Below are 25,614 nucleotides of genomic sequence, written 5' to 3' on the forward strand. Positions count from 1 at the left end.
CAGCTGCTGTTTCCCACCTGTCATATTATCTTATTCAGCTTACAATCAAATTTAGTATATTAAGCTCCTATGAAACACGGGAAAATTTTAATTCATCAAGTATATTTACTGCAAGTTGGTGGAATGGCTGACACTTAAGGTCTCAGCAATGTTAACCCCAAATCTGTACAAAGTGACACTTCTAATTTCATGGTAATAATTCAGTGCAATTATTTTGTGAAATCTGCAGAAAGCCACACTTTTATTTTTGCTGCTGTCTTACCATGATTATATTTGTTTGTTTTTACTTTGGAAAGAAGGGTAAAAGGAGCAATGCAAGCTAAAGTGGAACATGTTGGCAAATTATGTCATGGAGCAAGAACAATTGCTCTGCACATTGTCCAATATTATCCAGGTGTACATGGGAGCCATCACCAACAATTACTCTAGACAAAGTTCTTTGCTGAGACTGCTTGACTGGTGTCAATCATGGAATAGCTAAAATATCTTCAGTCTCTCGACAACAAAAATATAAGCTTTGCAATGTCCAAATTGTCCTAAGTTGTTTACTTTGGCCAAGCTCCATCCGCTCTATAGTTCATATTGCAATGTTTACTAAAAGGGGTATGCAAAAACCTTGACATGGATGCATAAATATTTTATATAATGTAGCTGGTTCAGAGATAGATGATCAGGTTTTTTTTCAAGAAAACTGCAGGCTAAACAAAGCATAATTCTCTGGAATAAATATTTTAAAATGCTAATATATTACCCAGATAAAATGATGCATACACTTAACTCATAACCTGTGCCATTGCTACCTCGCAAGTTCCACCTTAGATTTCAAATCACATTAAGTACTTCATATATACCAACCCACATCTAGATGCAAATAAGATTTCAAACTTACATATTTTAAAAACAGAGGCATGCAGTTTGTTTTTACACTATGTTCAAAATTCAAACATTTTTGTACAGATTTTTATTCAATTCATAACGCCTTCACAAATCTTACTAGCTTTAAAACTCCCATTTTCCAACTATGTAAACTATATTTTCAAGATTGTCACCATTGAAAGCCAACTTGCTCTATTTTTCAAACTAGATAAATAAAGGCAACATTCAAACTGACTTAATAAAGCATTTAGTGGAAGCTATGGTAACTGTACTCACCCTGTCTCTCCCTATAGGAAGAGGCATTGCAGTGTAGAGGTTCTTTCTTCCATCAAACACTGGTTTTCTGTCGCCAAATATTTGATTTTTAAAATGTTGAACCATGTGTTCAACAATTTCTCTACAAATAAAAAAAGTTCCAAAATGATCCCTCAATTCAATTTTACAAATTCTGAACACAACCATAAACTACTTTAAATTTGGTCCCTTCACACTGCTATGTAATTGCACCTAGAAAGATTTATTAAATGTAGCATTTTCTGTTGTCAAATGATTACACGGCATTTTCATAACATTTTTATTTATTTCTGTAATGATAGTGTGATAAGCAAAATGATTTAGCCAGTATATCTTTTGTATAAAGTTTCCGAGTATCAATTTGAACAAGATTTCTGAAACAAGTTAATGTTTAGAAACTTACATTAGCATCGAGTGTCTCAAAGCCAGTTTGTAGCTCTGGAATACTAATGATTTAATAATACATCATTTGTTTTAAACTGTCCTCCACTCATTACCTTTTCTAGCAAAATTATAGGAGAAAATTGCAATAGTTTTTATCATAAGCTCTGCTTCTTCCCCCCTATAAATAGACTATTTTCTGATTAAATTGTTGGCTAAAAATCAACTGCCTGTCCAAGGATCTTTTGTAAATTTGTGGGCACCGGAAACGTGGCGACACTTGTGTTCTCCTAGGTGTGGTCTCCTACATATTACAGATTGGATGCTAAACAAAGCATTTCACTGTACCTAGGTACATGTGACAATAAAGTATCATTGAATCATTGATATTTCCCCTCTTGTCACCAAATTATTGGCTAACAAAGTTATCAATATTTCAGGAAACATGTTAAATTTAATTTGAAAAGAAAGCAACTTTATTTCACTTTACCTGTTTACTCTTCTTGGGCATTTGTCTGGCTTTATATCAATATCATAATGATAGATTTCAATTTTTGGAATGTCCACTTCAAAGAAATTGGCCTGAAGCTTGATTGGTCGACCCATTGTGCCAAAATCGGGTCTAACAGGAGGTTTGAACGTTGAGAGCGTCTGCACTGGTGGTGTTGTGGAAGATGGATCTAGATGAGGAATGAAATTGTATAATAGAATTAAAAAGAGCTTGCACATTATTAATCAAGGTTAACACCATTTCTTGCGCTCTCAACAAGACTAAACTTGAATTCTTACTGGGACAATCTTATCTGTATTCAAAGACAACGTTATGGTGGGCTGAGTTCAGGTCAAGATACCTCAATAGTCTGGAGTCAGGATTACGAAGGTGAAGGCATTAATTGTGTTGGAATTCATAAGAGTGGATAAATCCCCAGAGTGGATAAATCCCCAGAGTGGATACATTTCTCCCATGGAAAACGAGGCTACTGAGCGTGTAACAGGTTTTTTTTAACATCTCTCTTAGCGACAGATGATGTGTCAGGAGACTGGAAGGGAGCTAGTAGATTTATTCACAAAATGCTGGAGTAACTCAGCAGGTCAGGCAGCATCTCGGGAGATGCTGCCTGACCTGCTGAGTTACTCCAGCATTTTGTGAATAAATCGATTTGTACCAGCATCTGCAGTTATTTTCTTAGAGAGCTAGTAGTATTTCTTTGAGGTTTTTGTGTCTCTCTTTTTCCAAGTCGGATAACAACAAGCTAGTGAGTGTTACTTCAATGCTGGGCAATTATTGGAAACAATCTTAAAGGGAAAGGATTTATGTACATTTAAAAATGGGGAAGCATCTAGTTTCTTTTTATGCAGGTATGCAGTTTGTCATTTATTATTATTTGTACATATGCTCTAAAAAATTAAAAATTAAAAAAAAGATAGAAGACTGATGAAAGCAGTACAACATCCATTACCATATGGACTATGCAAGGCATTTGACAAAATCCCACATAGTACGATGGTCTAAAAGCTTAAGGCACACGACAACCAAACTAATTGGATTCAAAACTCGCTTGGTGATAGGAAGCAGAGGGTAGCGGTGGAAACATGTTTTTCTGATTGGGTGCCTTTGACTGGTGATATACTGCAGGAATCCATGCGGATATCTTCGCTATTGGTGATGCACGTTAACAACTTGAATATCAACATAGAACGAATGATTAAGAAATTTACGGATGATTCAAAAATTGGATTTGTAGATAGTGAGGAAGGTTCTCCAAGGCTACTTTATGCTGCAGATCAAAAGAAAAATTGGGTGAAGCATTGGCAGATGGAATTTAATCTCAACTGCTGAGGTATTGCATTTTTGGAAGACAGATAGGACATACAATAAATGGTAGGGTTTAAAAAGTGTTAACGAACTTGTTCATTGTTCCCTGAAACTTAGAGTTAGACCACTCTTGGAGTTGCCACATTTGAGGAACGATGACATTGTGCAGAGTGTAGAGGAGATTCACCAGGAAACTGCCTGCATTGGAGGAATTTAGTTATGGGGAAAAACTGGATACGCCAGGTTTGTTTCCCTGGCGTAGAAGCAGCTGAGATTCGATTGTCAAAGGGCCATCCAAAACACGAGGATATGGTTTAAGATGGGAAGAAGGAGTTTAAAAGAAGATATGAGGGGTAAGATTCTTTTAAAAACACAGTAGTTGATCTTGAACATGCTGCCAGAGAAGGTGGCAGAATTTGATATTAGTACATTTACGAGATCTTTAAGCAAACACTTAAATGGACGTGGCACTAATGCAGGGAACTGGAATTATTGTAGGTGTGCAAAAATGGCATTATGGACAGGTTTGTCTGAAGGGTTCATTTCCATGCTGCATGATTCGACTATAATCAAGTGTTATATAATTGCTGTAATCAAGAGCAATTTCAAAAAAAAATCTTATGGCATGGATTGAAGTCTTGCAAGCCAATGTGCCTGGTCTTCTTAGTCGGACCTATTTAAATTATTCCATTTCTTTTTTATTTTACCAAAGTATCTCTCCTGAATTCATGCTTCCTTTTCAGGTATGGACGGCACAATGGCACAGCAGTTGAGTTGCTGTGTAACAGCGCTTGCAGCGCCGGAGACTCTGGTTCGATCTGGACTACGGGTGCTGCTGTACGGAGTTTGTGCATTCTCCCCGTGACTGTGTGGATTTTCTCCAAGATCGGTTTTCTCTCACACTCCAAAGACGTATAGGTATGTAGGTTAATTGGCTTGGTGTATGTGTAAACTATTCAGTGTGTGTGTAGGATAGTGTTAATATGTCGGGATTACTGCTCGGTGCGGTCTCGGTAGGCCCAAGAGCCTGTTTCTGCGCTGTATCTCTAAATAAAGTTACACATCCCTTTTGAAAGTGAATTTGCTGCGATCATCCTTTTATGAGCATTCCACATTATAACTTGCCACGAGAAAAATGTTCTCATCTCCCCTGTAATCCTTTTGCCAAATATCATTGAACTTAATTTTCTGGCCATAGTCCTTCTTTCCAGTTGGAAGTTTCTCCTTCATTTAAATTGCAATTCAAAACCTAGAACGTGCTTTAAAAAATGGATAACGTGCTGTTTTCTCTCAGTAAAATTAAAATGTCCTTTACAAAAGTAACATTTACCATCTATTGACAGTGTAAAATATAGCAAAGGCTCTGCTACGAGCAAAAAAGTTGACAAAAATATGTATCAAGTTATGATAGTGCCTAACATAAATAAGGATTATCTACTTCAACAGCATCTTCAATGACCCTTATCAAATTTAAAAGGCATGCTCCTCCTGCCAGTGCCTTGTCTTATATACAACGATAAATTTGTATGTCTGATCAAGGAAACTCCGAATCATGCCTCATGGTGTAACATTTTTACTATTTTTTACAGAATTACCATACTGTTAATGTTCCATTTCTTCATTTTAAGTTTTGCACTGTGCTTGCATTCCCCATTTCATCAAAAGGAAGCCTATTCACTATATTTCTTAGAGCATGGAGTGAAGCTTTTCAATTTTTTTCAATGCACCTCTTGCACTACTGTGGACGGGTTTTGTCCTCTAATTATGTTTTTGCACTAATGTCGTTTTATTTTTAGTCTTCTTTCTTTTTGAATTGTATGTGATTTTTGTATAATTTCCTTTTGTCTGAGTCTGGGATGCTGCAAGCAATATTTTTCTTTGTACCTGTACCCTATTTTACTAGTGCATATGGCAATAAACTTGAACATGTATCCAGTGAATTCATACCAAATCTTTATTTCAACAACCTTTCAAGTGGTTCATTTATGTTCAGCACATTCCCATGATTAAGGTCAATGAATAGTACAAACTATTACTAACATTACATAACTATAGCTACTATAGATTTATTGAGAAAGTTTCAAAACACCAGGATGCAATAGAAAATCAACTGCAAACTCGATCTTCTCCACTCAAAGTAATTTAAAAGCTCTGATCCATAATGTCCATTTGTGAATCCAAAGCTTTGGAATTGGAGATGGTGGTGGTGGAGGGACAAGATGGAAAGGTGGATGCAAGAAGTTCATGCAAGGTGAAATGGCAAACTGTATGCCTGGATTATAAATAAAAGTGTACGACTTTTCCTGCAAGCAGAAAAAATGGCAAGGTGAATTTGTTTGCCACTGCTGATACAAGGGAATTATTGCTTCAGATGGTACTTTTCTCCTACATTATTGCACTGTAAATATCACATTACTGGTAATGTAAAGCACGCCCAGCACAAATCAAATGTACAGAACAGCGGTATTCAGTTGTGAATAGAATTTCTTTCAACACCACTAATAATAGGAATCATCCATTATTATATGGAATAAAGTGCAAGAAATTTCTTTTTATCCTGGGAATGCTTTATGATTTAGAGATTTGTTATTTTTAATGTATACCATTAATTTCATAATTATTTGAGCCGTCCACAGTAATATAACGCAAAATATAATGGTTCATCACAAAACCAGAGTAGCTATGTAGCTGGAAAAATAACCACTCTAAAACAATCTGATAAACAGCATACAAACATGCAAAGAACTTTCAACAAAAAAATTCCACATGTCAAAATTCTGCCTGTTAATAAATGTAATTTTAGAAAGTTGAAAAATGAAAGCAAATAAAAATAGGTTAGGAAATAAGTGTTCAGAGTTCATAAGGCTTAGGAGCAGAATTAGGCAATGCGGCCCATCGAGTCTACTCCACCATTCAATCGTGGCTGATCCATCTTTCCTACTTTAACCCTATTCTCCTACCTTGAACACCAGGGGAGCTATGTGAGGATGCTCTTCCTCGACTTCAGCTCTGCCTTTAACACGGTCATCCCGAGCAGACTGGTCACCAAACTTTCCGACCTTGGATTTTCCCAAACCATCTGCCAATGGATCAAGGACTTCCTGACCAACCGCCCCCAGACCGTCAAAATAGGCCCTCACCTCTCCTCCACCATTACACTGAGCACCGGCTCACCACAGGGCTGTGTGTTGAGCCCCATCCTTTACTCCCTCTACACTCACGACTGCGCCCCCATCCATCCCACCAACACCATCATCAAGTTCGCGGATGACACGACTGTGGTTGGACTCATCTCAGGAGGAGATGAGACAGCCTATAGGGATGAAATCCAAAGGCTGGCAGCATGGTGTTCAGTGAACAATCTGGTCCTGAACTCCTCCAAAACAAAGGAACTTATAATTGACTTTAGAAAAACCAGTGTAGATTACGACCCACTCTACATCAATGGGGTCTGTGTGGAAAGGGTACCCGCTTTCAGGTTCCTGGGTATGCACATCGCAGAGGATCTTACCTGGTCTACCAACACCATCACCACAGTAAAGAAGGCACAGCAGAGACTCCACTTCCTGAGGATCCTCAGGAAAACCAACCTGCAGGAGAAGCTCATGTTGTCCTTCTATCGCTGCTCCATCGAGAGTGTGCTGGCATACTGTATAACCACATGGTATGCCAGCTGCTCAGAAAAGGACAGGAAGGCCCTTCAGAGGGTCATCACGACGGCCCAGAAGATCATCGGCTGCTCACTGCCCTCCCTGGAGCACCTGTTCAGCCTACGCTGCCTCAGTAGAGCAGGCAAAATAATAAAAGATCCATCCCACCCCGGCCACCGTCTGTTTGTTCATCTGCCCTCTGGTCGACGTTTCAGGTCGATCAAATCCCGAACAAACAGACTTAAGAACAGTTTTTACCCCAGGGCCATACGAGAACTGAACACTACCTTTGCACTAGGCAACACCGTTAAAAAATCTTGTACTTAATATAATTGTATTTATGTATTTATTTGTTTTTGCATTTATTGCATATATGTTTGTACGCACCGTCAGGATTGGCTATTTTTTAATTTCGTTGTACTCGTTGCAATGACAATAAATGAATATTATTATTATTATTATTATTATTATTATAACCTTTGACATCCTTTCTAATAAAGAATCTATCAACCTCTGCTTTAAAAACACGCACTGACAGCCTCCACAGTTGTCTGTGGCAATGAATTCCACAGATTCACCACCTCTGACTAAAAAAAAATCCTCATCTCCATTCTAAAGGCATGTCCTTTTATTCCAAAGCTGTGCCCTCTGGTCCTACATCCTCTCCACATCCATTCTATCCAGGCCATTCACTCTTCAGTAAGTTTCAAGGAAGTACCCCCATTCTTCTACGCTCCAGCGAGTAGAGGCCCAGAGCCGTCAAACACTCATCATTAGCAAATCCATTATCTTTTATAAAAACAATTTCTCTCCAAAGACGTTGAAGTTGAAAGATAATTAGTCGATGCCAGGGTCCAATACTTATATATAAGAAAATAACTGCAGATGCTGGTACAAATCGATTTAAAGAACTTTCAACAAAAAAACCGCACGAGATGCAACACCTGTCCCTTTACCTCCCCCCTCAACTCCATCAAAGGACCCAAACATTCTTTCCAGGTGAGACAGAGGTTCACCTGCACCTCCTCCAACCTCATCTATTGCATCCGCTGCTCTAGATGTCAACTTATCTATATCGGCGAAACCAAGCGCAGGCTCGGCGATCGCTTCGCTGAACACCTGCGCTCGGTCCGCATTAACGCAACTGATCTCCCGGTGGCCCAGCACTTTAACTCCCTCTCCCATTCCCAGTCTGACCTCTCTGTCATGGGCCTCCTCCAGTGCCATAGTGAGGCCCGCCGGAAATTGGAGGAGCAGCACCTCATATTTCGCCTGGGCAGTTTGCGGCCCGGTGGTATGAACGTCGACTTCTCCAACTTCAGATAGCTCCTCTGTCCCTCCCTTCCCCTCCTCCTTCCCAGATCTCCCTCTATCTTCCTGTCTCCACCTATATCCTTCCTTTGTCCCACCCCCGACATCAGTCTGAAGAACGGTCTCGACCCGAAACGTCACCCATTCCTTCTCTCCCGAGATGCTGCCTGACCTGCTGAGTTACTCCAGCATTTTGTGAATAAATCCAATACTTATATCACAGCTTTGCAATTGTTAGGATAGCAGCTATAAAGGGATAAATATTACATACTTACATTTCAGTCTAGATCAAAGCCTTATATGTTTAAAATGATCTTTATAATATTCAAGCATTTTACATAAACATTTCAACTAAACGTAATTATCTTAAAAAGGTGACAGGAAAGAGACTTCAAAAATATTAAACGAAGGCCCATTCTCTTAAAATAGGCAAACAAAAATTTATGACTAATTTATGAATTATGTTTTCAAGTTGGTTCACAAAAAAAAGTTAAGTGAAGTGATTGCAAAACATTTTTTTCTGTCAAGGAAAAGCAAATATTTTAATCAGGTATACCACCTGATATTTACATTTGTATCACCCATTCTAAAATATACCAGTAATCATACGCGTGGCAATTCGAATTAAATAGCACGAAGGTGTGCAAATACTTTCAACTCATAAGGTCATAAGTATAATTAGGCATTTCGGCCCATCAAGTCTACGCCTCCATTCAAACATGGCTGATCTAACTTCCCCTCTTACCCCCATTTTCCTGCCTTCTCCCCATAACATCTGACACCTGTACCAATCAAGAAACTATCTCTGCCTTAAAAATATCAACTGACTTGGCCTCCACAGCCTTCTGTGGCAAATAATTCCACAGATTCACCACCCTCTGCCTAAAGAAATTTCTCCACATCTCCTTCCTAAAAGAATGTCCTTTAATTCTTAGGCTATGATCTCTAGTCCTAGACTCTCCCACTAGTGGAAATATCACATCCACATCCACTCTATCCACGTCTTTCACTATTCTGTATGTTTCAATGAGGTTTCCACTCATTCTTCAAAACTCTGACGAGTACAAGCCCAGTGCCGACAAACGCTCATCATAGGTTAACCTACTCATTCCTGGGATCATTCTTGTAAACCTCCTCTGGACTCTTTCCAGAGCCAGAACATCCTTCCTCAGATATGGTGCCCAAAATTGCTCACAATATTCCAAATGCAGCCTTACAAGCGCCTTATAGAGCCTCAACATCCAAAAAACTGTGGGTGCTGAACGTAGAAACATAGAAAATATGTGCAGGAGTAGACCATTCAGCCCTTCGAGTCAGCGCCTTTCAATAATATCATCCAAAATCAGTACCCGGTTCCTGCTTTCTCCCCATATCCCTTGATTCCGTTAGCCCTAAGAGCTATATCTAACCCTCTCTTGAAAACATCCAGTGAAATGACCTCCACTACCTTCTGCTGCCGAGAATTCCACAGATTTACAACTCTCTGGGTGAAAAGGTTTTACCTCATCTCAGTCCTAAATTGCCTACTCATTCTTAAACTGTGACCCCCTGGTTCTGAACTCCTCAAACATCGGGAACATTTTTCCTGCATCTAGCCTGCCCAATCCCTTAAGAATTTTATATGTTTCTTCTCATCCCTTCTCATCCTTCTAAATTCCAGTGAATATAAGCCCAGTCGATCCATTCTTTCATATGTCAGTCCCGCCATCCCGTGAATTAACCTGGTGAACCTATGCTGCACTCCCTCAATAGCAAGAATGTCCTGCCTCAAATTAGGAGACCAAAACTGCACACAATACCCAGGTGTGATCTCACCAGGGCCCTGTACAGAAAAAGTAGGACCTGCTTGCTCCCATACTTAAATCCTCTCGCTATGAAGGCCTACATGCCATTTGCTTTCTTCACTGCCTGCTGTCCTGCATGCTTACTTTCAATGATTGATGTGCAAGGACACCCAGGTCTCGTTGCACCTCCCCTTTTCCTAATCTGACACCATTCAGATAATAATCTGCGTTCTTGTTCTTGCAACCAACATGGATAATGTCACATTCATCCACGTTATAATGCATCGGCCCACTTACCCAACCTATCCAGGTCACCCTGCAGCCTCATAGCATCCTCCTCGCAGCTCACACTGCCACCCAGCTTTGTGTCATCCACAAACTTGGATGTCACATTTAATTCCTTTGTCTAAATCATTAATATCTATTGTAAATAACTGGGCTCCCAGCACTGAGCCTTGCGGTACCCTACTAGTTAACACCCGCCATTCTGAAAAAGACCCGTTAATTCCTACTCTTTGCTTCTTGTCTGCCTACCAGTTCTCTCTCCATGTCAATACCCTACCACCAATATCATGCACTCTAATTTTGTATACTAATCTCGTGTGAAATTTCTCAGTGGTCAGGCAGCATCTATGACACATTCCAGCGCTTGTGTTTTGGACTGCAATCAGAGATGGGCCCAGACAGTACCAGTCATCTTACTGAGTCTCAATTATTTTTCCAGTAACAACCTGCTTGATTCAAAAATAAAATATTAGCCAAGTTGCACAGGAAGCAGACAATATAACAGATTTGTAGAAATAGCCATGAAAAATATTCTCATAACAGGAGACAATTTTTTAGATTACACTCAATGTTCAGGTTTTCTGCAGAAATTGGCAAGAATATTTTAGCATACTTTTAGTCTGCAAGATAACTGTGGCTTGCTGCGACATGCAAAAATTTCATTGTTCAATTGTCAGTAAACAATCCAACATCCTTGACTCTACAGTTAGTGACCAAATAACCTACTCAACAATCCATTTTATTCTTCAGTGCTTACACATTACCTATTCATCTCAACCTGCCTTCCCAAAGTTATGATTCAAACCCATGCCATCTATTCTATATCTATCTATATAATACTAAAACTCAGATCTTGTGTATATATTTTTTTGTGGTTTGGCCTGATATATTCGTAACAGCGATTGCAGCAAAACGGCGAACCGTAGCGCGACGGTTTTCACACCGCCTCAATCGCCAATCTCGCGCTCGCTCGGCCGTGATATTTTCATTTAATTTGGTCGCGTGTTTTTTAAGTTACAGATGTTTTAAAGCACTGCCCCCCCCTTTTTCAGGGGGGCGCTGCGGTGCAGATTTAGTTTTCAGCTTGTGACGGCTACATTGTTTCGAAAAGTTTCCAGAAAAGGATTTAGTTTTCAGCTTGTGACGGCTACATTGTTTCGAAAAGTTTCCAGAAAAGCACTGATTGTTTTGTTATTGCAAGTCAAGTCAAGTCAAGATTAGGAAAAAAAAAAAAAAAGAAGGTTATAGTGGTCACTTGACATACACAGATCAGGAGGACGGGCCCAACGGGCACACTTGGAGAGTAAGAGTGGGGCTGGGGGAGGAGAGAATGGGGGGTGTGGGGACGGGCCCAACGGGCCTGCTTTGAACGGGCACACTTGTTCTAGTATACTATTAAAACTCAGATGTTGTATATATATATGTATATTCCACTGATGTCGGCTGAATACGGCAATTCCGGCAAAACGGTGAACCTTAGCGCCACGATTTTTGTGCCGCTTTAATCAGCATGCGGTTCGCTGCTGGAAAATGATATTTTTATTTAATTCGGACGCATATTTTTTAAGTTACAGAGGTTTAAAAGTGCTGCCCCTCCTGATTTATCGAAGTTTTGACAGAAGGGGGGCGCTGCGGTGCGGCAGTGCTCAGTACGCATGCGCGGAATCTCATCACTCTGTACTCAGCACGCATGCGCGGCATCTCCTCACTCGCACAAAAACAATGGACGCCGTTAGCGGCGCCAGCCCGCGATCACCGGCTCACCTCTCCTCTCTCCCCTTGCTTCTCTCCTCTCTCCCACACCCGGGAGAACATCTCCCCGCTATCCCACCCCCCCCCCCCGGGCCTTTGAATGATGCGATCTCCCGAAGCCACCCCCCCCAACGGACTTTTCAAAGATCCGATCACCCGCACCCCCCCCCCCCCCCCCCCGGGCCTTTAACTGATGCTAAGAGTGTGTCTGGGAGAGAGAAAATGGGGGGGGGGCTGAGAATGGGGAATGGGACAACAGGGGTAGTGCGGAGGGGACTTGGTGGTGGGGGAAAGAGGGGTAATGGGAAAAGGGGAGGTCCATATCCCTCCCCTCTCCCCCCCCCCCTCCATCCCCCATCTCTCCCCCCCCCCCTCCATCCCCCATCTCTCCCCCCCCCCTCCCTCCCTCCACAAATACCACCCCATCTCTCATCACCATCCCTCCACCCTCCATCCTCAACACATCCCTCCCTCCACCACTCTCTCAATTCACTCAACACCTCACTCCCCCAAACCTCACTCTCCAACCCTCCCCCCTTAACTCCCTCACCCCCTCCCGGATACAATGGACGGGCCAAAGGGGAGAGTGTGGGGAGAGTAAGAGTGGGGATGGGGGACGAGAGAATGGGAGAGTGGGGAATGGGCCCAACGGGCCCACTTGGTCTAGTATACTACTAAAACTCAGATCTTGTAGCTTTGTATATATATTCCACTGATGTCGGCTGAATACGGCAATTCCGGCAAAACGGTGAACCGTAGCGCAAAGGTTTTTGTACCGCCTTAATCAGCATGCGGTTCGCTGCTGGAAAATGGTATTTTTATTTATTTCGGACGCATATTTTTAAAGTTACAGAGGTCTAAAGGTGCTGCCCCCCCTCATTTATCGAAGTTTTGACAGAAGGGGGGCGCTGCGGTCCGGCAGTGCACAGTACGCATGCGCGGAATCTCCTCACTCTGTACTCAGCACGCATGCGCGACATCTCCTCACTCGCACCAAAACAATGGACGCCGTTAGCGGCGCCAGCCCACGATCACCGGCTCACCTCTCCTCTCTCCCCTTATATATACTACTAAAAATATGCTTCTCTCCTCTCTCCCACACACGGGAGAACATCTCCCCGCTATCCCCCCCCCCCCCCCCCCCCGGGCCCCCTCCCCCCTCACTCTCTCCCCCCTCCACAAATACCGCCCCATCTCTCATCACCCTCCCCCCTCCATCCTCAACACCTCCCTCCCTCCATCACTCCCTGGGTGTGGGCACGGGCCCAACGGGCCCGCTTTGAACGGGCACACTTGTTCTAGTCATTCCTAAAACTCAATGTTTGAACGATTCATAGCATATGCCAATATGCTTGATCATAGAATATGTCTTCCATTCTAATTCAATGAAATTGTCGTCACATTTGACTATCACACAAAAACACACACACAGACCTTGCACCATTCCCATTTCTGTACCTGTAGGAGCCATTTTGCATTTATTCGTTATTTTTGCATATTATTATATTATTTTGTATCCTGCTGTATCATTTTTGGACACCAAGAGGTTAATAATATGCTTACATATATGGACTGGGAGGATCCATGGGAGGAGTCTGATCATGAGTATAACTTGCCCGGCACTGAGGTAATGCTTCAGTGTGACATGCCAAGAACCTGCTGATATAAGGTTAGCAGGCCATACAAGTCAAGCCTACTAAAACATAGGGTTTTAGCAAGTTACAGGATACGAAGGAGTGTCGGTGAGAAACTAAGTTCTCACGACATACAAACAAACAAGTTCATGACAAGAGATATATCAATATGTTTTATAGCAACTTCAAATAAACGACTAACAGCAACGTCGTGAACATCTCTGTTGTTGTTATTTGAGTCAAGAACCACCGCTCTCGTTCCTTCGTCAAATGGTAAGCTTAAGGACTTTATAAAGGACTACAGCACCATTATCACCAAGTGCCCCGAGGATTTGCTCATGGTATTTCTTCCTCACCTCATGTTGCTCGGCAACATAATTTTTAAATATAGGACTAGATCCCACATGCTTCTTAACACAATCTGGCTCCACATAGTTTCAATCGGAAATAAAAACAGAAACCAATCTTGAGGTCAGGCAGCATTTGTGGAAAGAGAACCAATGTTTCAAATCATGATGAAGGGGTTTCAATCAGAAACACTGAACATTTCTTTTACAGCATGCTATCAGACCTGCTAAATAGTTCCTGCATTGTGATTTAACTTCCTCCATAAACTGCTTTCAACACTAACTCTCTCACCTTGACATTCATTTGAGATTTGTCATAAGGTACCCCAGGATGTTTTTTTAAAATTAATAATCACAAACATAAGTTATTGTCGCAGCCATACCACATCAAAACCAGTCATTTATTAATAAAAACTCCAGAAATATCCCAATTTCCAATCAAAGAAGAGCTCAACTTAACGTTAGAATGAATTCAGCCAGAACTGCTGTCCAGATAACATTAATGGTCCTTCTCCCAACGTCTTCATAAACTTGGAAAACAAATTATTGGTACAGAAATGGGAAGGGTGCTGGGTTGGTATTTGTGTGCATACAATTGTGCAATTAAGAGTAATGTGTGCAATTAAACACATTCTACATTGAAATAAGCACCAATGGCAACATTACAGCTTTGCTGTGTCTTTATTTTGAAATATTAACTCAATTTCTCTTTCCACCTGCTGTCATAAGGTCATAAGTGATAGGAGTAGAATTAGGCCATTCGTTCCATCAAGTCTACTCCGCCATTCAATCATGGCTGATCTATCTCTCCCTCGTAACCCCATTCTCCTGCCTTCTCCCCATAACATCTGACACCAGTACTAATCAAAAATCTATCTTTCTCTGCCTTACAGCCTTCTGTGGCAAAGAATTCCATAGATCCACCATCCTCTGACTAAAGAAATTTTCTCATCTTCTTCCTAAAAGTCCTTTAATTCTGAGGAAATTACCTCTAGTCCTACTTTCCCACTAATGGAAACTTCCTCTCCACATTCACTGCTGTCTTTCAGCATTGATCGTCACAAAGACTATGGACTTTCATGAGACTAAAGATTGGGAAATAGATGCAACTGTAAAAGTTTTTGGTTTTTTTCTCTATTTAAAAATAGTGTTTTTACAGCCAGAAGTGCCAACAATACAATCCACTTCTGCCCACCATCATAGAAGCCAGTCCAACCAATTCAATTTATCCCATAAAATATCAAAGCAGACAATACCAAATACAACAAAGGTGATGCAAGCAGTTTGTCCATCCTTATCATATTTACTTCGATGATTAGACTTTCCACACAGGGGGCTCTGAAATGTCATCTTTCTTTCAGAACCGTCGCTTCCCCTCTACCTTCGTTAGAAAAGCCCGTTATTACATTTCATCCATTTCCTGTGCTCTGCTCTCACCCCTCTTCGCTAAGATAGAACAAGAATAGAGCTCCTCTCGTCCTTGTGTTGCACTCCACCAGCCCAGGCATTCATCAGATCATCTCTGCAATTTTGGTCACCTTTAAAGAAATTCCTCCACCATCACACACACTTTCCCCCCTTCCGTCCACCACAATTCCCCATCCTGTTCCCACTCCAACCTGTCTGGACACAAGGTTGATGCGCTGAGGCACCAAATAGCAGAGCAAGATGCAATTTCAATGTCCAAACTGAACTAGATACCGTTTAAGGGAGGCCCCTGCGGTCAGAGATCCAACAAATGAATAGATATGAATAAGACACAACTTACTATTTCTCAGCCCCAAATAACTAATGGCACAAGGTTGAATATCCTGAAACACTTCCCATAGGTAGAGAAGTAATCAAATTATTTAATTTGATTAAAATCTACCAAATTAATTTCCTTAAAAAGTAAAACTAAGCAAATTAAATAATACATTTCACGACCTGCTGGTAAACAGAAGAAACGCTCGCAAAGAAGATTTTAAATTAAACAAAGTCACAAAGAAATAGAATCAATGATTAAGTACGCCCAAACGCAATCAAAACTCACCAGTTAATTTCCTTTGGTCAAAATATTGGTTATTTAAGAGCAATTAGTTTAAGCCATAAACAATCAATTCTCAAATATGCAAGAAGAAATCTCACAAAAATTGGACTCTAAATACTTAGCATTGATGTATGCACACAAATGGCCAATTACAATCAGAAGAATAGCACCAAACATCATTGCAGTAAAACTTCAACAAATCCAGCACTCGGATCTCTGCTGAGGCCAAACTGATAGATTTTATGGACTAATCCTATCAAAACCCAAACATACTTAATTCACTTTATAACAAAACAACAGTATCATTATAAGTTTTCCAGTGAACCCTGTCAAAGGGAGTGAGAGAACTGGGACCCCAGTCAGTTTCAAGGGAGCACAGGAAACATCTGGTGAGCCAGTTATTGAACCATAGGGATTTACAAATAGATGGGGAGCAGATTGTCATAGTTTTACTGTAAACAGTTAAGAACACTTTCTACAAGCTTTTGTCCTTGCCTACAAAAAAATAGCCATCTTCTATATGCAACATTTGTTACCAAACAATTTAGTCCCAATCTAAATCTTGCACCCTAGTCTCTTTTGATCAAATGGTCTTTTACTGCTGTTAGTTTTCTATTTGCCTTGTTTATTAAAGAGACATATTTTTAAAATATTCTGTTCCATTATTCAAGTGTCTTCTAGTTACACTCTAATTGTCCATGCTGACCAAGTTGCCTAACCAAGCTAGTACTCACTTGAGTCTGGTCCTATCCTGCTAACATTTCAAGTCAAGTCAAGTCAAGTCAAATCTATTTGTCACATACACATACACGATGTGCAGTGAAATGAAAGTGGCAATGCCTGCGGGTTGTGCACAAAAAGAATTACAGTTACAGCATATAAATAAAGTTAATGTTACTATTAGTGTCGACAAAAATTTAGTCTCTGGGGTTATAAAAGTTGACAGTCCTGATGGCCTGTGGGAAGAAGCTCCGTCTCATCCTCTCCGTTTTCACAGCGTGACAGCGGAGGCGTTTGCCTGATCGTAGCATCTGGAACAGTCCGTTACTGGGGTGGCAGGGGTCCCTCATGATCTTGCTTGCTCTGGATCTGCACCTCCTGATGTATAGGTCCTGCAAGGGGACGAGTGTAGTTCCCATGGTGCGTTCTGCCGAACGCACTACTCTCTGCAGGGCCATCCTGTCCTGGGCAGAGCTGTTCCCAAACCAGACTGTAATGTTGCCGGACAGGATGCTCTCTACAGCCCCAGAGTAGAAGCAATGAAGGATCCTCTGAGACACTCTGAATTTCCTCAGTTGTCTAAGGTGGTAAAGGCGCTGCTTAGCCTTACCCACCAGTGCGGCAATGTGCGTTGCCCACGTCAGATCCTCTGCGATGCGGACTCCCAAGTATTTAAAACTGCTCACCCTATCCACAATAGACCCATTTATCTCCAGTGGCGTGTCCTTGGATGTTTAGCTCTTCTGAAGTCCACAATCAGCTCCTTTGTTTTAGTGACATTCAAGAGGAGGCTATTGTCCTGACACCAGAGTGCCAGATCAGCCACCTCCTCCCGGTAGGCCTTCTCATCGTTGTTGGAGATCCGGCCCACCACCACAGTGTCATCAGCAAACTTGATGATGGAGTTTGAGCTGAACTTGGCCCCACAGTCATGTGTGTACAGGGAGTACAGTAGGGGGCTAAGGACGCAGCCCTGGGGGGATCCTATGTTCAGGGTGAGGGAGCTAGATCCTACCTGCATATGTCCAAATGTCTTTTAAATATCAGAATTTTATTTCCCACCACTACTTCCTCTGACTGCTTGTTGCATTTATGCATCGCCTTCAATGTGTGCTTCAGTTCAGTTTATTGTCACGGGTACCAAGGTACAGTGAAAAGCTTTTTGTTGTGTGCTAACCAGTTAGCAGAAAGACAATGCATGAATACAATCATTCCATAACAGTGTATAGGATCGTCCGAGAGATATCAGAGATAGATAGTAGTTCAGCACTGCTCTCCGATTGTGGTAGGATGATTCAGTTGTCTGACAACAGCTGAGGAGAAACTGTCCCTGAATTTGGCGGTGTGCGTTTTCACACTTCTGTACCTTTTGCCTGATGGGAGAGGGGAGGAGGGTAAGAAGAGCCTGGGTAAGACTCGTCCTTGATTATATGATAAATTGTCACTCAGGTTCTTTTAAAATCTTTCCCATCTCACCGTAAACCTATGATCTTTAGTTTTAGACTCTCCTACCCTGTGAAAATGAATACAGCCGTGCACCTCATGTATTATGATCTCATAAACTTCCTCAAACTCCTATGCGCCAGGGAAAAAAACATTCTAGCATCTCCTTATAGAAAACCCTGCAGAACCTGTAATATCATTAAATCTTTTTGCACCCTTTCCTGTTTAATGACATCCTCTTGAAGTCGGCCTATGGAAAACTAATAGCAGCAAAACCCATCCTTGATCAATGGGGACTTATGGTCCCAGATTTTTATAACAGAACTTTTGTTATAAACAAATGAACTCTTGGATCAGGAACCCATAAAAGTTTCAGAATTCTCAAGATTTCCAACATACAACAGGTGTTTCTATACAATAGGTTAAATGGAGACTGCAGTAAGTCTGCAAACCGAAAGGCAAGCCTTTGTACATCCATACGATAAAAACAATTTAGCACTGCAAAGTCAAAATTTAGTGATTCACTAGACCAAGTGGACCCGTTGGGCCCAAACCTCTCCTGCATTGGTGCAGCACCCTCTCCTCCCCCCTTCCCCTCCCCTTCCCCCCACTCCCCCTTATCTTCCCTCCTTCCCCGCCCTCCCTCCCTAGGGGATAGATTTAAACTTTAAAATGTGAATAACTTAAAAAATATAACCGATTTCAATGAAACTTCTTCCATTAGCATAAGGATGGTGAGTAAGGTGGGCCTAAAATTGTCGTGCTAACGTGTACCATTTTGGCTGTAGTTCAGGAACAATCAAACAAATGAGAGTTTTAGTATATAGATTATGTCAGATGAGCCAAATGATGACATGTTTTTGCATAGTACATGATTATGGTCTGAAATACTCTGCCAGGAGCAATAATGGAGGCATATTCCAATATGGACTCAACACGCCAAATGACCTCATTGGTACTGTAATCATGCTGTGAAGTTTTTAATCTAGCCACCCATGAATGCACCTATACTATTCACTTCTATTAAGCCCCTTTCAAATGGTCATACAAACTATTCACATTTTAGTTAGCATCTCCATCTCAGAGAATATGATAGCAAGCAAAATCTATGCTTCTTTGGAAAAGAATCTGGCCAACTGTTCCATTCTCCTAGTTTCTTAGTCTTCCTTGTGTCTGTCTGTACTGATACAGAATAAGGGTCTCGACCCAAAACATCACCCATTCCTTCTCTCCAGAGATGCTGCCTGTCCTGCTGAATTACTCCAACATTTTGTGTCTACTTTCCCCTTTAAGATGTCGTCCTTTTTCTTCAATCGAGACTTTACCCTACCATGGTCTCATAGATGCATAGACGATAGGTGCAGGAGTGGGCCATTTGACCCTTCGAGCCAGCACCACCATTCAATGTGATCATAGCTGATCATCCACGATCATTACCCTGTTCCTGCTTTCTCCCCATACCCCTTGATTCCGCTAGCCCGAAGAGCTCTATCTAACTCTCTTGAATGCATACAATGAATCGGCCTCCACTGCCTTCTGCGGCAGAGAATTCCACAACTATCTGTGTGAAAGTTTTTCCTCATCTCAGTTCGGAATGGCCTCAACTCTGTCTCCTCTATTTTTCATACTTCTGCTCTCTTTTCCTCTCCACCCAGCCCAACAGGATAGAGTCCTTTACCTCACCTCTTCTACCTATTCAACAGATCATATTCTGTAATTTTCACCACATTCATAGAGATGTCACCACCAGATATACATTCCTTTTTAACATGCTGAAGGGACAATTCCCTCCACAATTCTGTGGTTAACTCTTTCATCTTCACCAACACTATTGTTCTTACAGCAACTACTTTCCCATGCAACATCTGCACTTTAACGTAACCACTTTTCACCATTCAGTGCTTGAACAGTCCTGCTAGAAGCAATTCGCTTGGACTTTTGACAATTCAGTGGATTACCTACATGGTTTCCTTTGTACGCAAAGATCAGACACAGATTGGCTGATTACTCTGCAAAATCTCAGTACAGTTGACATGGGTGATAATGAACTACTAGTCATCTGTCTCATTAATCTTGTTCCCACTCATTCTGACCCCTGTCTTTGCACTTCTACATTGCTCCAATGATGTCTAAAGGGCGCTTGAGTAACTTCAACTTCCATCTTTGATTTGAGAAGCTGACTCCATTGTTCTTCCCACATGCAATTCTTGACCTGCTAAGTGTCAACAATATTTCCTGTGTTTAGGATTTCCACCACCTGCAGATTCCCCTCCCCCCAATTACAGCAGTAGTAGTGTTAAAAATGGACATTACTCTTGTCTTCTTCTTGCGTTTGAGGGAGCAGAAATGATGTAACGCACTCCAGGCGCTGTAGCCAGTGCAATGTGCTGTTGTCAAGGGCTGTAAGGTCTACCCCTCCACCAGGGGGACGGAGGACAGTGCAGTCGAAAATGACGTGCTGCACTGTTTGCTGATCTGCTCCACACAGGCAGGCTGCTTATGAACGCAACCCCCAACGATGCATGTTGGCATTGAACCGGCCGACCCCTGTGCGGAGCTGGTTCAGGGCGACCCACTCTTTGCGGGGCATGTCCAAGCCGAGTGGGGCTATGGTGTTCGGTGCGACAGTGAATTGAGGAGTTTGCGATGTCTGTTCCCAGCTGGTTCTCCATGCTCCTAGTATGTTGAAACCGGAGCCCGACGGGAGAAAGGGTGACGAGATGACAGGCATTGAGGTCCCAGTTGCTGTGAATCCTGGGCGAGGTGGTGCAAAGGATGTTTGGCATCCGATGGGGCCTTGCACACCAGCCTATGAGTGAAGAACTCTCTGCAAAGCTTGGCGGGTGCGATACCTGCGAGCACCAGAAGGAGATCCGTCGGAGTAGGGCGTAGGCAGCCAGTGATGATCCGCATGGATCTTGTCAAAAACAGCATCATGAGTAATACAACAATAATTGTAAAGATTATAAACTATGCCTTTGGCTCATTTCTGGGGTGGAATTATTTTCTTTCCTAGCTGCCATAAGATCTCACAATTAACCCAATTATTACAGAAATATTACAAAAGTTCATGAATAAATTAGGGCACAAACAATAGCTATAAAGGTATGAAAAATATATTGCAAAACAACAATAATATCATTAAAGAGAGACTCACAAGAGGATTATGAATGCATAGATGAAAATATGCCAATCAAAAACAAAAAATAAAGTTCCAGAAGAAATCAGCAGGTCAAGCAGCATCTTTGGCAGTAAAGAGATGGTTAATGTTTCCTGTCAAGACTGTGTGTCAGGACTGAGTGTTGAGGAAAGATAATCAGTATCTTAAAATAGAACTAGGGTGGAGGCAGAAGTTTGTTGGTGATGGGTGGAACCCGATGAAGGGGCAGGAGGAGAACGATGGGCAGATGGAGCCAGTTAAGAGGAAAAAGGGAGGGGGGCACGGAAGGTGACTGTTGAGACAGAGCCTGATCGGTAGAAATATGAAAAAAATAAATTAAGCAGCTGGAGCCAGATGGGGGAAGGGACAAAGGTGGTAACGGCAGAGGCTGATAAGCAACAGGCAGTATCAGATAAATGAGGTATGCTGAGCAGGAGCCAGAATAGGGGAGGGGCTAGGAATGGTAAAAGAATGGTGAAGAAACCCAATGAGATAGAATTTTATAGTCATCTTCGACAAAAAGATCATCTAACTAGGTAAATTCTTAATCTCGGTCTGGATGTGATACACACCACTCTATTCCTTGCCTACTTATGCACCCAAAAACCACGTAAATGTCATTGTCACAGGTAATTCTAAACCAATTAGTGCCCTACCTACACCAAAACACCATCTTGGAAAGTTTCCAGTCAGGTTTCAGAGCCCACCACAGCACAGAGTCTGCCTTGTTGAAGGTACACAACGACCTGCTTCTCGCCATCGACACCGGCGACTGTGCAATCCTGCTCCTTCTCGACCTCAGCGCTGCGTTTGATACAGTGGACCACACCATCCTTATTGACCGTCTCCGGTACGCGGTTGGCATTGATGGCACTGCCCTGATCTGGTTCGTTTCCTACCTCAAAGATAGAAGTTTCGCCATCAACATAGGCAGTTATTCCTCTTCTCCAGCTAGCCTCTCCTGCGGAGTTCCACAAGGCTCCATCCTAGGCCCCATTTCTCTCTATACATGCTCCCCCTTGGCCAAATCATTCAAAGGCACGGCATTTCTTTCCACTGCTATGCCGATGACACTCAGCTTTACCTCCCCCTGAAACCCAACAACCAGTCAAATTTAAACAGCCTCTTACACTGCCTTGAGGACATAAAATGTTGGATGGCACAGAACTTCCTCCAATTAAACGAGAGCAAGTCTGAGGTCATCCTATTCCCCCCCCCCCCCCCTCCCCGACTCCATCAAATCGATAACAGGCAGTCTTGGAAGCCTATCCTGCCTAGTCAAACCGCATGTCAAAAACCTCGGCGTGATATTTGACTCTGCATTAAAATTTGACAAGCAAGTCAACGCTGTGGTAAAAGCCAGCTTCTTCCAACTTCGTACCATAGCTAAAATCAAACCTTTCCTCCAATTCGACGACACTGAAAAAATCATTCACGCTTTCATTTCCTCCCGCCTAGACTACTGCAACTCCATATACACTGGGATCAGCCAATCATCCCTGTCCCGCCTGCAACTGGTCCAAAACGCCGCAGCGAGACTCCTGACGGGTACCCGTAAAAGGGACCACATCACGCCGATTCTGGCCTCTCTCCACTGGCTCCCTGTACGGTACAGAATCAACTTCAAGCTCCTCCTATTCACATATAAAGCCCTAAATGGACATCCCCCCCCCTACATCAAAAATCTTCTAACCCACCTCTCTAACTCCAGGTCCCTCAGGTCGGCCGACTTGGGGCTATTCACTATCCCGCGGTCTAGGCTTAAGCTCAGGTGACCGCGCTTTTGCAGTTGCAGCTCCTAGACTGTGGAACAGCATCCCTCTCCCCATCAGAACTGCCCCCTCCATTGACTCCTTTAAGTCCAGGCTCAAAACCTATTTCTACTCCCTAGCGTTTGAGGCTCATTGAGGAGGCGCTGTGAACTGTTTTGTATGTGGTGTTATGTTTGTGTGCTACTGTATGTTTCATTTTTTCCTTAGTACCTAATCAGATGTACAGCACTTTGGTCAACGTGGGTTGTTTTTAAATGTGCTATACAAATAAAATTGACTTGACTTGACTTCCATCACCATCTTGGAACATTCCAGGCATCTACCACTGTGTAAAAAAAAATTGCCCTGCAGGTCTCCTTTAAACTTTCCCCTTCTGAACTTAGTGATGTCTTCGTCTTCCACCCTGGGAAAAAGTTCTGAATGTCTGTCCTATGTACATCTCTCATAATTTCATACACTTCTATCAGGTCTCCCCTCAACCTCCAACACACCAGAGAAAGCAGTCCAACCTCATACCCTCTAATCCAGGCAGAATTCCTGTACATCTCTTCTAAACCTGCTCGTCCTTCCTGTAAAGGGGTGAGCAAAACTGCACGCAACACTCCAAAAGCAGCCTAACTGACATTTTAATAAAGCTGCAACATGACTTATCACTATCTTCTTGTTGTGCCACTTTCAGGAAGATAAGACTTGGAACCCAAAATCCTCTTCATATCAATGCTGTTAAGAATCTTGCCACTAACATTATACGTTCTCCTTGTATTCAACCTCTCAAAGTGCAACTCCTCACACTTGCTCAGATCAAACTCCATCTGTAATTTCCCTGCCAATATCTATATCACGCTGTACTCTTTAACAGACTTCCACACTGTTCGCATCTCCATCAATTTTAGTGTTTTCTGCAAACTTACGAATCAACCCATCCACATGTACATCCAAGAAATGTATATAATCACAAACAGAAATCCCAGCACAGGTCACTGCAGAACACCACTGGTCATAGACATCCAGCCAGAATAATGTAATAATACTACTTGTTGGGAACTTGCTTTGTGCAAACTGGCTCCTGCAATTTCCACATTTCAATAGTGACTGCAATTCCAAAGTACATAATTTGCTGTAGAGTACATTACAACACACCAAAAGGAGCTTAAGAAAATAACTGCAGATGCTGGTACAAATTGAAGGTATTTATTCACAAAATGCTGGAGTAACTCAGCAGGTCAGGCGGCATCTCGGGAGAGAAGGAATGGGTGACGTTTCGGGTCGAGACCCTTCTTCAGACTGATGTCAGGGGGGCGGGACAAAGGAAGGAGCTGAACAAAAGGAGCTGAATAATGCTACATAAGCACTAACCTATTTTTAAATCATGCACCATGTAAAAAATTACTTGGCTGCATCCCAAAACAGAGTCAGAGCACAGAAATGATTACCATGTCACCACTGGTCATCAAGTACCTCCAGGCTAGCCCAATTGCAACCATTCAACCGAGAGCCTTCCATAACTTGCTGCTACATATGCTCATTTCAGTACTTACAATATTGTGAAAGTACCTGTCTCCTCCACTTCTCAGATTGCGATTGCCAGGTTTCAGTCACTCTCTGGGTGAATAAACTCTTCTTCCAATCACCATTAAATGTCCTATTCCTTATGTTAAGCCTACACCCCCTGGACATTGACACGTCTGCTAGGGGGAAGGTTTCTCACAATCCCTCAATTTTATACCTCAAGACACCCTTTCAGCATTCTCAGCTCCAAAGGAAACAAAACCAGCCTCTCCACTTTCTCCTTGTAGCTGAGATGCTTCATCTCAGCAACATCCTGGTAAATCACCTCTAAATCATTTAAAAGGCATTTCGACAGCTACGGTTTGGAAAGAATATATATATATATATATATATATATATATATATATATATATATATATGCCTAATTTGGGCAAATGGGATTAGCAAAAATAGGCACCATGGTTGGCATGGATGATGCGCTATAGGGATTTTAACTCAATGAAAACTATAGTAGGATGTGCCCATTGGGATTATTCCCAATGACTTGCCAATTTCCACAGATGAACAAGAAAGAGCATCATATCAACAGGCATCATAGTATGGCAACTACTCTGCCCAGGACTGCAGAAAAACTGCAGTCATAGACACGGTCAATCACACAAATCAGCCTCTCCCAGCTGTCTGCACCTAAACTTCATGGGGCCTTGGGAAAACAGCCAACATAATCAAGAACCGCTTAAACCCTGGTCTTTCGCTCTTCTCCCCTCTTCTGTCAGGCAAAAAATGCAAAAGCTTGAAAGGACATGCCAGCAGATTAATGAGCAGCTTCTTCCCCGCTGTTACGGGTTTTA

At 42.2% G+C, this 25,614-nt stretch overlaps 1 protein-coding gene across 2 annotated transcripts in view; it reads right to left on the reverse strand.

The window, feature by feature from the left end:
* Positions 1–25,614, reverse strand: part of ago2 (argonaute RISC catalytic component 2) — a 74,728-nt gene that overhangs the window by 43,404 nt on the left and 5,710 nt on the right. For both annotated transcript variants that reach the window (XR_013547163.1, XM_078397505.1), the window contains exons 2-3: positions 2,042–2,231; positions 1,153–1,273 (exon numbers count right to left, since the gene is read on the reverse strand). Coding sequence is in view for 1 of the 2 variants with exons in the window: in XM_078397505.1 (XP_078253631.1) it covers positions 1,153–1,273; positions 2,042–2,231 (311 nt within the window). In the remaining variant the exon portion in view is untranslated. The remainder of the gene's footprint in view (positions 1–1,152; positions 1,274–2,041; positions 2,232–25,614) is intronic.

The sequence above is a fragment of the Rhinoraja longicauda genome, chromosome 4 (genome assembly GCF_053455715.1).
Source record: "Rhinoraja longicauda isolate Sanriku21f chromosome 4, sRhiLon1.1, whole genome shotgun sequence".
In the NCBI taxonomy this organism is placed as follows: domain Eukaryota; kingdom Metazoa; phylum Chordata; class Chondrichthyes; order Rajiformes; family Arhynchobatidae; genus Rhinoraja; species Rhinoraja longicauda.